This window comes from Homalodisca vitripennis, chromosome 5, assembly GCF_021130785.1.
Source record: "Homalodisca vitripennis isolate AUS2020 chromosome 5, UT_GWSS_2.1, whole genome shotgun sequence".
NCBI classification, from domain to species: domain Eukaryota; kingdom Metazoa; phylum Arthropoda; class Insecta; order Hemiptera; family Cicadellidae; genus Homalodisca; species Homalodisca vitripennis.
This window is the reverse complement of record NC_060211.1, coordinates 13,803,654-13,817,948: the sequence shown is the minus strand read 5'-3', so window position 1 is coordinate 13,817,948 and position 14,295 is coordinate 13,803,654. Positions and strand designations below refer to the sequence as shown.

General features: G+C 32.2%; 1 protein-coding gene across 1 annotated transcript in view; it reads right to left on the bottom strand.

The window, feature by feature from the left end:
• Positions 1 to 1,892: 1,892 nt before the first annotated feature.
• Positions 1,893 to 14,295, bottom strand: part of LOC124363359 — a 33,109-nt gene continuing 20,706 nt past the window's right edge. The window contains exons 3-4 of the mRNA XM_046818609.1: positions 3,184 to 3,343; positions 1,893 to 2,950 (exon numbers count right to left, since the gene is read on the bottom strand). Of these exons, the coding sequence (XP_046674565.1) occupies positions 2,167 to 2,950; positions 3,184 to 3,343 (944 nt within the window). The 3' untranslated portion in view covers positions 1,893 to 2,166. The remainder of the gene's footprint in view (positions 2,951 to 3,183; positions 3,344 to 14,295) is intronic.

Below are 14,295 nucleotides of genomic sequence, written 5' to 3'. Positions count from 1 at the left end.
TTTGCCTGCTAAGCTCGTGGGTTTAGAATAAAAGGGTACTAAGTGCACAATCCTAAAATTTTCAGGAGGGAGCATCAAAGATTTGACATATCGGTTTGAAATTGTTTCAGGCTCAAATAACTTGCTTGTAGATTTTTTAAATGCTATATCATCTAAAAGTTTGAATTATTCAATTAGTTAGTGGTAAATGATTAAAGTTCTTTTAAAAAATTAAACTTTTGTTTTCAGTTAGAACCTTATTATTTTTAATATTTTTAATAATATAACATAAAAAAGGTTCCAAGAGGTAGTTAGAACTATTTTATTTAACTTTTTTTTATGTGCTTATTTAAAAAAGTTCTATTTACTAGTTAGAACTATATTAATCTAAAATATAAGCAATCATTTAATGTAAGACAGTTCAATGTACCACTTAGAACTCTATTAAATTAAATGAAATCACAATATTATTTTTTCCACCTTTCAGTCATAAGATTAATTTCTAATCTTATAACACCAGAGCATCATATTTGAATAGGTAAACAAAATAAACAAAAACTACAATTAGTATAGTTAATTTTATTATTAACAATGTCGGTATAAAAAAATTTACAAAACTGCACTAATTAACTTAAGTGCTATGTCTATCACACCTGGATTGTGAAAACAGTAAATAAAAATATGATATTTCTAAGAGAGTTTTCAACACAATGTTTAGTGAGCATTAAGAATTACTTGATAATACTCCCTATCTACTATAGGCATAAATCTTTCCATTCTTTTTAAATCCCTCTTCTTTTCTGGCTTCAGCTTTATAATGCCTTGTACTGTTCCAGGTTCTTCATAGCTTATATATTCTGTTAATATTTCTGAAGTCTTTCTTCTTTTTGATGTTCTCATAGTTGGTTTAATGTTGACATGCTTCATTTCTTGCCCATGTAATTCATTATACTCAACCAATCCAAAGACTTGGGATAGTTTTAGTGAACTTATAAGTGTAAAGGGTATCAGTTTCATATTGAGCTCTTTACTGGATGCTGATAAGTCCAAAAAGTCATTTTCTGTCATCTGCAAAAACAACATAAGGATTTTTCCGGTTAACAATTTTCAAAATTCTCATCAGACTTACAGGCGAGAAAAACTCAGTACCACTAAACGCTTTTTTCAATGTGGCTGTGAATGTTGTCTACTTCTTGGACAGCTCCATGACCAGGTGTTGAATAATTCATTGTAATCGATGTGAGTTGAGGATTGTTTTTAAGAATCAGCATCATAGCCCCCGTCATCATTTGATTTCTGTTTTGAGGAACACATGAGTCACTCCAAGTTATCAAGTTGTCGGTTTCTGGAAAATCTAGCAAAACTTTCTTCACAATTTTATATACAGCGCTGGCAATATCATTGCCTGTACGACCACCTGTTACCTCTGTCCACAGAGCACAGTAAACTTTCTTACCATTTTTTGTTTTTCAAATGGGCAGTTAAGTTGTAAACATTTAATTTACTAAAGTAAAAAAAAACTGCTAATCTCAGCTCTTGGGCAAGTAATTACATTTTGTAAGTCAAAACTTAATACAGTAGCATCAGAGTTTTCACGATCTTTATGTCTTGCTTCTCGCATAGCATTTTTCTCTGCTACATGAAGTTGGTATTTTTCTGAATCTGCAGGCAACTTCTCTTTAAGACTCACCTTGTGCTCTTCACACGTGTCACAGCGATCACTTTTTGGAAAATGGAAATCCATGTTAAATTCTGTTAAGAATATTCTCCTATACATACTCTCTTTAATAATAGTATCAGGATGTTTTTCAACAAAAAGAGAATACATCTTAGAAATATTTAATGAACTGTCTAAATACTGTTTAGAGGAATTCTTTCTGCAGTAATGTGATTCCACAACTGGGAAGGGATTTTATATGTATCCTGACATCATTTTTAGCGTAAGCAGGAATCACAGTACTTTTGTTATGTCCTCTTTGGTCATTTTTTGGTAGGTCAGTCTCAGGGTCTTTCTTAAGATGGACATTATAAATTGGTTTCTGAGAAATGCTTAAAGTGCTTAAAAAGAAGGTTTTACAAACCTGGATTCTTTCATTGTTAATATTAAAATAGTATCGAAAAGAAAACTGACGTCTTGATACAGAGTTTTCAACACCTTTATTTTGTTTTCTGGCTGTTAGCGATCTTTCAGTAAGATTTTTTTAAGAACATGTACTTCTCATTTTGCGTCTTTAAAGTATAAAAAGCCTTAAATACTGCCTGTCTTTCATCGCAAGTAATCTTCTTATTGCAAAAGAATTTGCAATTGTTTAGGCAGTCTTTTTTTGTTTTAATTTCTTTCTTATGAATTAGTTTACCTTTTTGATTGATATATTCTTCCCCTGCCTGGTGTTTTCTTTTCCTTTGGTTTATTTTCCAGTTATCTGGAGTTTGTAATCTTTTCCTAGGCTTCTTCTGGACAGGCAAGCTGTCAATATCATCTGGAGTGCCTTCAGTGATTGTCTGTTGAATTTGTTCGTCCTCAGGAGTAGGGTGAGGAGACTTGTCCGGAGTAAATACCAAAGTTTGTACTGATTCATTAGAAGAAAGTTCTGTGACAAAATCACCTTCATTAATGCTTTGTGTATCTTCTTCAATAATTGTAACTACAGTTCCATCTAGTACATTTAAAAAGTCTTCTTGCACTTCGTCACAGTTTTGATTTGCTGTTATGACTATAAAAATGTTCCCTTCATCACTAAAAAGTTGCCTATCATGGTTGTCCTCAGCGAGTTGGTCATGACTGTCCTCAGCGAGTTGATCATGGTTGTCCTCAGCCAGTTGGTCATAGTAATTATCCTTTGTGGTTTCATCATGGTTGTTGTCTGTGATTTCATCATGATTGTCCTCTATGATGTCATGGTTATCCTCTGCGGTTTCTTCATGGATGTCCTCCATATATTGCTCAAGGTTATTGTGTGCACCATAATTACTGGAATAAAGAACACAGATTAGATTAGGTAGATTATAAATACAACCTAGGTAGGTAGGTTATTGCGTAGAACATGAAAATGCAAATACGTACTTATTCTTTACAAATAGCCTATCTATATTTAGGTAGTTTATTGGTTATCTCAATAGGAGTTAATAATTAATTTGTACTGAATTTGGACTGTTTGTGTAATTTCATGAAAATTATTGAAATCCTATATTAACACGACTTACATTTCTGAGTTACTTGGATCTAGTATGTTTACACATTCAGTGGGATATTCTTCTACTTGTTCATCTTGGATGTCATCTCCTTGTTCATTGGGATCACCCTTTGTAGGAACATAGTTGTTGTTTACACATTGATCAAGATTGCTCTCTGAAACCAGCATTGCTAAAATCAAAGAAAAAATTCAGAACATACATGAATAAAACTAATGGAATTATAACCAAATGAAAACACTATAGACTTTAATAGAAATTTTGATTGATAAAATCATAGCTATTTGAATAAAATACACAAATTTAGCATTCAATTTGGATTCTGGTATATAGCCATTTACCAGTTTTAATGTTGTTTTATCTATGTTAATGGTTTAGAGCAAAACATCAGTATGGGTTATTTTAGGTTAGATTTCTTACCTGTCAGAAGTGAAACTCTGATTTCTTGGAGCACACTGATCTTCACTATCATCTAGTGCCTCTAATATTTCACTATCGTTTATGGAACTCATATTAGTTATAAAACATCCCAATAAATAATATTACAGTTTCTAGGAAAACCGCAAGCAAAAATAACCTTAATACATTGAATCAGGCTTTTACATCAGCTGATAGAACCTTACTGCATTGAAAAAGATAATTCATTTAAATAACATGGTTCCATCTGCAAATGGAACCTTATTGAACTAAAACTATTTGTTTTTGGGACCAATATGGTTGTAAGTTGCAGTTAGAACCTTCTTCAATTGTAAAAGAGTGACTTTAGCAGATAGAACTATCTTATTTTGCTTATTATTAAATTATCAGCTGACATAAACCAAAAACAGATGTTTAGAATACATTCAGTTTGTCAGTTAGAACCTTATTACACCAAAACCTCATTTTATGAAAAAATGTCAGTTAGAACCCTTTTATTCTAAACCCACGAGCTATCTCTTGATATTTCCTATTGTTATATAAGAAGACCTAGATGATTTCTAAATGAAGTAAATATAGTATAATTTGATAATCCTGAAACAAATGTATACAACAATAGCAGAAATTATCTAAATACAAAAAATGCATACAGTTCAAACCATCCCAGATAAACAGGTTGTATCCTCTAACTTAAAATTAACCAAGAGTGTACCTTTCTTTAGCTCTTGTATCATTATCATTGTATTGAATAAACACCGGTTTGTATTTTACCATTGACGAAATGCAATTACAGTACACAAACTCTCGTTTGCGAAATTCTTTTTTCTGCGCTATACAGGAATTAAACAATTCCAACTATACAGGGTGATTCAAAACTAAACGGCAATCTCTCGGGAGCTTATTTTATAGCTAAAAAACAAGTAAAAAAGTTCATATAACCATATGCCCGGAAACGCTTCGTTAGCGAGTTACGCCTAGCGAAAGATTTCGCCCGGATTTCAGAACCCTTGGTGAAGGTCAGGCCGTATAAAAATGGTAAAGGTAGTTACAAAGATACAAATACGATTGTTTTTTTATGTTTTTATATCTGAAAGATTTATTAAAATTCGTCCCAGAGCTGTAAATGCAATACTTTCAGAGATATCTTACGTAAAACACAAGAATTGGTGCAAAGAAATAACACATTTTTTGTGTTTAACGTAAGATTACTTCCATAAATGTTAAATAAAGGTCATTTTTTTCTTAAACAGATTTGTAGAAAATTTAATTCTGAAAAGATTCAATGTGAATTTTTTAAGAAAAAAATTAATAATAGGTATTGAAATTTAGCTTCATTTAAAAATAAAACAGACGCACAAAATGCATATTCTTATCTGCATAAAATATTACCTAATGTTTAGGTTGTGAGTAACAGCTGATCATTTATTCTAGACTGAACATTAACATAAAATGTATTTAACCTTTATAAAACTGTAATAATCACGTATATTAGTTGCTCAAAGTGTCCTCCGTTTTTAGCAATGCACGTTTTCGCACGATGAATCCACTCTTTTCTAGCGCGTTTCATAACGTTTGGAGCATTCTTGATAGTTTCTGCCGCCTCTGTAATTGCGATTACGTAACTCCTCTATGGTGTTAATCCGTTTTGAATAAACAATTGACTTCATCCAACCCCATAAGAAAAAGTCTGCTTGGCGTGAGATCAGGAGAACGTGGTGGCCATTTTACTGGTTCCATTTCGACCAATCCATTGTCTACCGTATGTATCATTTAAATAGTTTTTCACATCATTAGAAAAATGTGGAGGTGCTCCGTTCGTGCATAAACCATGCATTTATTCTGTTTTGAACAGGAATAACTTCCAAGAGGGTAGGCAGGTTTGTTCTTAAAAAATTTAAGTACGCTACTCCATTAAGTCGATTAGGGAGGAAAAATGGACCAATCAAATTAATCACCCAGAACACCAAGCCATACATTGACTGAAAATGTATGTTGAAAATGCCTCGTCGCAGTTTCCATGTGGGTTGTCGTACGCCCCATGTATGGGTATATTACGAAAAATTTACAATTCCCATTTCTAGTAAAAACAGGATTCATCAGTAACGAGAATACGCCGAAGAAAATACTGATGTCGTAAACAATTTCTTCTTAACCAGCGGCGGAACATCTTCCGTTTATTAAGATCTTGCGGTAATAAGTCTTGAACACGTGTTATAATGGAATGGGTACAACTGTGCTTCATGAAGTGTCCGCCATACGCTTGACTGGCAAATATTTAACTGACGTGATAATCGTCTGGTGCTTGTGGTTAGTGATAATTCTACAGCATTTATTATTGTTGTTCATTATTATAGTTCCTTGCGCTACGTTGACGACCAGTATCTATTCGCTTCGGTTTTAAAGCTACCAGTTTCTCTCAGTCGTCTCTCCACAGCTTCAAATGTTTTGCGATCAGGTGTTCTTCGATGTGGAAAAGTAATCACGATATTCCTGAACTGCAGCTAAAAAACCATTCTTGTTAACTTTGCCGTAAATCAGTATCATGTCCGTATACTCTTCAAACGAATACATACCATTTATATTATCTGCCATTATATTACTAAGATAATTACATACACTTTTATAAAAATATTTAATAAAATATTTTAAAAATAAATATTTAATAAAATATTTTATACACTTGTATAAAATATTTCCAAATAATCACAGGATCTCACAAAATACAATCTTCACACGCCACAATACAAAAACCTCCATAGAGGTTATTCAAATATTACTCCATGAACTTAATTGTTGATCAGCTGATATTGCCAACCTTTGCAAAGAAAATATGACGATAAAAAGTGTTGAATAAATGATCAGCTGTTACTCACAACCTAAACATTAGTTAATATTTTATGCAGATAAGAATATGCATTTTTGTGCGTCTGTTTTATTTTTAAATAAAGCTAAATTTCAATACCTATTATTAATTTTTTTCCTAAGAATTCACATGAATCTTTTCAGAATTAAATTTTCTACAAATCTGTTTAAGAAAAAAATGACCTTTATTTAACATTTATGGAAGTAATCTTACGTTAAACACAAAAATGTGTTATTTTCTTTGCACCAATTCTTGTGTTTTACGTAAGATATCTCTGAAAGTATTGCATTTACAGCTCTGGGACGAATTTTAATAAATTTTTCAGATATAAAAAACATAAAAAAACAATCGTATTTGTATATTTGTAACTACCTTTACCATTTTTTATACGGCCTGACTTCACCAAGGGTTTCTGAAATCCGGGGCGAAATCTTTCGCTAGGCGTAACTCGCTAACGAAGCGTTTCCGGGCATATGGTTATATGAACTTTTTTACTTGTTTTTAACTATACAATAAGCTCTCGAGAGATTGCCGTTTAGTTTTGAATCACCCTGTATATAAAAAATTATCATCTAAAATTGTATTTTTATTTTAATAATTTATACAATTTTTTAATGTAAAATGTATATTGGGTGAATGCTAGAATTATGGTGAATAAAAAGCCACTTTTTTATACAAATAAAATGGACAAATATTTAGTCTGTGAATGTTAATATTGAACTAAATTTAACAAAACTATGAGCACTCCTAAAGTAGACTTATCGATCTGTTTTGTTGTGTGAGCTGAACCGAAAGAACATTGATGCATCGCACGTGATATGTAGTGAAAATTGCATATGGTACAATTGAAGTAATACCAGAAAAGACATAGGTAATAAGAGGATCAATAATAATCTATATATGGCAAGCAAGTCATAAAAGGGAATGTGTGCCAGGAACATATTACAAAAAATATTTAATGACCTATTGTGAGATGTCACTTTGCTCAGATATCGAGCGATATTTCCGTAGTGAGAATGCCTCGAGACCTATAGTTTATAGTTTTCAAAACATTGTCTCCCAAAAGCATTAATCATCTAAAAAACTGGGTTTGGACACGTTTTAGCTCACTCTGCTAAGCGTATACTGGATGAGATGTAATAACTACGACGTTAGTACTCATGTATGTCTAGTTAGCCATTTGCACATTTCGTTACGCTGAGTTAGACAGGACCTTTAAAACCGCGTTAGTGTCATGGTAAGAATACCAGACCCCTAAAACTCCATACAAGGTGTTACAGATTTACATTTGAAATTATAGGATCATATCAGTTTCAAATGAAATTCCTTGCGTATGGTTTAGGAAGGTGCATTGCTTCTTTTTTATAGCTCTAATCGTTGTCCCTTAATATATTTATCAGACTGTATATTAGATTCTCAAAAATGTTTGCTCCACCAGAATTTCAACCTGGATCTTGACACTTGCTACGGCTTGCTACACCACAGAATCTCACCTTTTGTGGTTCATCTATATTTGTACGTTATCACAACAACGTGACAGACTACAATGATAGTAGGTGACACTCACATTTATATCACAATTCAAAAATTATTGCTCTTTTTAAGATAATTTTATCAATGTACCACATGGTATTACAGAGCCTATATTGAATATTAAGCAGGAAGAATGGAGTTATTCCTATAATCTAATACATCTGCTAAAGTCAACTCAGTAATACTAGCTCTACCTTTAAAATTATAATTTGAACATGCTTTATTCTTTAATAACTATTTCAGTTAGAATGTCAAAAATGATACGGATTAGCTATATAAATGAATTATCAGCTTCATGTATTAACAATTTAGTTTTTCGTGAACATATAACTGCTGAAATTCACTAGTGATCAGTAAAGATACCTAAAGCAAGGAACAGTTCCCAAGAGAACAACCTAAAGAGTTACTGTCACAGAGGAGTGGTGTTATAGCCGATATTGGGGGTTCAGACCATTTACCAACATAATTAATTATACTTGAGTTAAACACACGGTTCTTAACACCAAATTGAAAGTAGGAACGAATTTTATTGTTAGATATTACGAGGCACTGGTTAGATCATATTATATTTACCTTTAATATTAGATGTTACAAAATATACTCTTATGAATAATACTGCAGATAATAACAATACGCACTTTTCTCAGTCTGTTGCAAATTGCAATTTGCAGAAACGATTTATTATTTAATTAAACTGAATTTAGTGCAAGTTTTTAAAAAAAATCATAGAGAGTATAATCAAGTTCACTTGGAAGAATGAAAGTAAAATACTTCAGCGTAATATTTTTTATTGATATTAGAAATAAAAAGTGGGTTTTCAAATTATTTGTCGGAGAATTCAATGTAACGGCATGAAATATTACAACGCAGATACTGCAAAAACTCTATTACGACATACAAAAGTAGACTCAGTCGACGAGAAATACTCTACTTTTCATTTATGTATTTGTTATCGTTTCAGAATTGCCAAGTAGGTGAAATTATTATCCGTTTGTAATGTACACTTGGTGGATAAATTTAATCATTTCTATCTTATATTTTTGGATATTAAATCTCTATACCATTATGTACAGTGTGTTCTAGAACTCTCTACTAATATGTCCAGGTATTATTCCTGGACCAAGTACAAATAAAAGTATCAAATTAACAATGATATGTTGTTATATAGAATTTATATGTTCATGCATAAAATATATTGAGAGCCTCCATTGGAAAAAACTTCAATTTAGTCTGTAATTAGGCTTTTAGGTTATAAATTTATATACTAAATATTTCTCATTAAAAACTCATAGCAGCAATCCCTTCTCACATTAAAAATACTTAGTGAAAATACAAAAATGGTGTCTATTCAGGTAATAACTAAACATTTAGAGTTTGCACAATTTGTAATATGATATTTTGGTTGGTATTTTGAACACTGATAATAACTGAATATAATTGCTACAGAGTTCTGGAATTCTCTAATTGATAATTGAAGGGCTAGCTGGATCTGGCTTCCCGAGTGAAGTCACCGGATAAAATGTAATCCTCTTGAAAGGGGAACTTTTGATATCACTGCCCTAATCGAAGTATCAAGCCCTTCTAAGCTTATATTCCCCTCTGATATAATACGAAACTAGAGAAAACCGACGTGATGTATTAGCTTTCTTCTTCAAGATATATTCAGAGATTTTAGTGCTGATTCTGTAGGGTTGAAACATGTTTAGCCTTAAACAATGTTATGTTAATAATATAAAAAAATACGAATATCAATTAAGAAATACTAGATCTATGTTATTATATACAAATGTATCGTCTCCCCCCCTCTCTTACCCCCTCTCGCTCTCTCCCCCTCGCTCACCCCCTCTACCTCTCACTCCCTCCCTCCCCTCTCGCTTCCTCCATCCGTCCGTCCTAACCGTCACATACGTAGAAATCCTTCATGATGTAGGAAGAAACGCAGTACTGGCTCCATAAGTTGGCCAACACATGAGCTCATCTGGTTTTTGGTTTGATAGTACATTTCCGCTCACCCTCATTGCCTCTTCCGTATCTTGCAACATTAACTCAAAAACATTATTTACAGTCCATAAACCCACCGCTAGCTTCAAAATCTTCTGCAAATTTTTTCTGCAACTTATAAACTAGACGTTAGCTCTTTAATCACGTGTAAAAGTTATCTTCGATTAAAAAGTGATTCTTTGATTTTAATTAGGGACGGTGCTTTTACCTACTCTTGAAATACTTACTCAAGAAAATTTTAAAAACTTGGCGCCTATGTCGGAACTTAGCCTCTACTAAGTTGCCAATAAGGGAAGCACGCATGTTTAAACCAAACGCAAAGTGAATTTATGTCCATGCAAGGTGATTCTGTAACCTAGTCTTCAGGAACATTATTGACATACCTTTTCTTTCCATTTGAGTCATTTTCTCTTCATAATGGAGCTCTTCATTTCCCAGCTTTCAGTTCGGAATCATTATTGAAAAAATAGATCAATTATTGATTTTGACGCTATTATTATCAACTGTATTATTACAGTTGGTCAAAAATCAGTATGTTGGTAATAGTAGAGCTGCACAGATCACCTAAAGGTCCATACTTATACCTGTCCAATTATGTTTCTAACTGTGTTATTTTCAGGTCTTTCGATACTACGTTGTATTGGTTTATTGAATATTCAAGATTGTAATATAGTACAAAATCAGTATGTTGTTAATAGTAGAGCTACACTGATCACCTAAAGGTCCATACTTATACCTGTCCAATTATGTTTCTAACTGTGTTATTTCAGGTCTTTCGATACTACGTTGTATTGGTTTATTGAATATTCAAGATTGTAATATAGTACAAAATCAGTATGTTGGTAATAGTAGAGCTACACAGATCACCTAAAGGTCCATACTTATACCTGTCCAATTATGTTTCTAACTGTGTTATTTCAGGTCTTTCGATACTACGTTGTATTGGTTTATTGAATATTCAAGATTGTAATATAGTACAAAATCAGTATGTTGTAATAGTAGAGCTACACAGATCACCTAAAGGTCCATACTTATACCTGTCCAATTATGTTTGTAACTGTGTTATTTCAGGTCTTTCGATACTACGTTGTATTGGTTTATTGAATATTCAAGATTGTAATATAGTACAAAATCAGTATGTTGGTAATAGTAGAGCTACACAGATCACCTAAAGGTCCATACCTATACCTGTCCAATTATGTTTGTAACTGTGTTATTTCAGGTCTTTCGATACTACGTTGTATTGGTTTATCGAATATTCAAGATTGTAATATAGTACAAAATATGGTAATTAAGTGAAATTAGCTCAAATATTATAGACACTACATTAATACCTTAATTGAGTTGAGTCCATCCTACATCTGACTTCAAAATCTGCAAAATAAAAACTTAACGTGTAATATTTTTAAATTACTGATTAAAAAACATTTAAAAGCCGCGAAGACACGAGTGACGACACACCCATTGGCAGACTATCGTCATAAAAATCTGAGGCTAACGTAAAAAAAAGATCAGTAACCTTGTTGAACTACATACCGATCATTAGTCAGACAGAGTGAACGTAATCAGCCTTGAGATATTCAGCTTTCTTGTATTCGTTCTATGGCTCTGCCAATAGGTTATTAATCCAGTTATTTTGAGTTACACCTCGTATAAAGTGTTCTGAAACTTCATTCGGGCCAAATTCAAACTTAATTCTCGCCTCTTTCAATTTCTTTGTGTCCTAAGATATTTCAAAAGCCATTGTTAGAGTTTGCCTTTGTACATATATGTATGTAATTTCAATAAATATTGAATCACAAAAAGTACTTGCTCCGCCGGGACTCGAACCCGGATCTCTCACTTGCCGGGTGAAATGTGCTAACATTACACCACAGAGCCCTCACTTTCTACGATTCAATTATTTTTTATTTGGCCGTTTCTTTCACATATGTGTTTAAATAACCAAACTAACATTTGATCGGAATACCAAATACCTGTCAAACGACTTTTGTTTACATTCATTAATTTGTATAACATTTAATGACTTATTAATTAGGCAATAGCCTAATTTAATTTCAATTATATATATATCTACTTACGTATGATTGAAATGTTACCCGCGTATATGTTAAACAAATGCGTGTATAATGAACGTTCTATTTCACTAAATCGTTATAGTTAATATTTTGATAAAGCACATAATATGACTAAGAAGTCAAAGAGAGAACATCTGGCGGTTAGTCGCGATATGGCAACACCGCCTCAAATGTCATCGGGCTATTTTGGTACGGCCGCTCTAGCAAGACTAGAGGTTAGATTAAAATCATTCAATATACATTTAATAATACATGTTAGATAAAAAGCGTGTGTGTTTTGATTATCAATGAATTTTGTTTTATTTATAAACTTTTGTTATTTAACATAAGGAAGAAATTAGTTTCAATATGTAAATAATATTTGGTAACTTAATTAATTACTGAGTTGGTTGACATTATCATACCATTATTCGCTGAGAGCGTGGGACTGAATATTAATTACTATAACTGATGATCTAGTTCAACAATGAAAACCAATTAATATATGGATTAATTTTACTCAATGTGTGTCTATGAAAGAATGCCTGGATATACTTTTAATATACTTATTAGGGATGTTTTTAAGCTCCCTTATAACGGACAGAATAGTGATGAGATTGAAATGATGAAATTGTCTATACCATATTCTTTGCAATAACATTATAGAATGCTTAAAATAAAAGTAACGTTTGTTAGTAAATAGATTAACTCAGTATAAAATTACTACAGGGTATTAATTACAATTTAAAATACCAAAGAGAAATAAACGGTAATTAACACCAATAATTTTAAAAATTCGTTTAAAACGGTATGTTTGTCGTTCTCACTTGCAGACTTTTCTCAAAAAGTTTTCTGTCGGTTGTCTCCAAGAAGTTTTCTCTTGCACCCGAAGATTTTTCCAGGTAGTCTGCCAACAGGTTGAAAATAAGTTTTAATTGCTAGTAAAAACTATATTGGATTGGTCACATGTAAGAAGTATTATCGTATGGTCGGTTATAGACGGTAAATACTCGTATAAATAAGTTTAACAATAAGATGTGTAGGTAAAGTGTAAACTTGTAAATAAATAGTTTTCAATAGTATGGAAATTTTGAGAAGAATTTAGTGAAAAGAATTATTATCCAAATATCGTTTACGCATGATTATTAAATAATTGAAAGAAATTATGAAAACTGTGACAAAAATATATTGATTTTAAGAAACAGAAATAATAATCTCCTTATTTTAATTTAATATGAACTCTTATATCAATTGAGTAGGAAATAAGAATTTTTCAAATTAGATTTAACATTTATTTGTTTATTTTTTGTTTTTATTATATTCAGGTTATTATACCTACAGTTTAATTGTGGTTTATCATTTTCCAATAAGAGTATTTCATGTTAGAGTATTTTTCTTACGGATTCTCTCCGCTGTAAACCGTGGAATAACGAATACTGCAATATATGTTTAAATGTAAAGAATTAATATGAGATTTTGTTTTAAATAAAGCATATGGTCAATTAAGTATTTTGTTTTTGACAATAGTATAGAGGCACTATAGAAAAGCTTTTAACTATATAGGCCTTATTGTGAAAAGACACGTTATTATAACGATCGATTCTTGTTTTCTGCCTCCCAAAAGGAAGCAATGTCAGCGAGAAGGAGACCACTATGTCCCTATCTATTACTCATTATTACGCTATATAAGTAGGTATTTACATATGTGCTTATTATAAATACAATAAATTAACGAGCGCCCACGTGATATGAGCATGAATTTATCTACTATGTCGAAAGATGTTCTTATTTCCCGCCAAATAATTGCGGGGTGGCGCCAACGGCCCCACCGAAGCCCGCACTGACAGTCAGGGGTCGGTACTTTCCCTGGCATTAGATCACGTGCCAGATTGTCCAACATTATCTGACACAAAAAATTAGACGATGGGAGATTGCTTCATTTTATGATGAACCTATTGGTATAATGCCGCGTAATTTTTACATTAGTTCAAATAAGTTCTGTACTCCCTAATATTGTAATTTTTGGATCCTCTGTAATAAACCTCTTCCGAAAATAGTGTGTTCTGAATAATACCAAAATACCGGTCAATGTTATGGTTGATTTGTGAGTGTAAATAAAGACATCGTCATTGCACGCTGTGTAGAAATGTATTGTAATATATAGTGTTTACTTTCACTACACCTCACTACATTGGCCACCCGGATGTGATCGACGTGCACAATGTGATATGAACACGCAACCCTCTGATTACC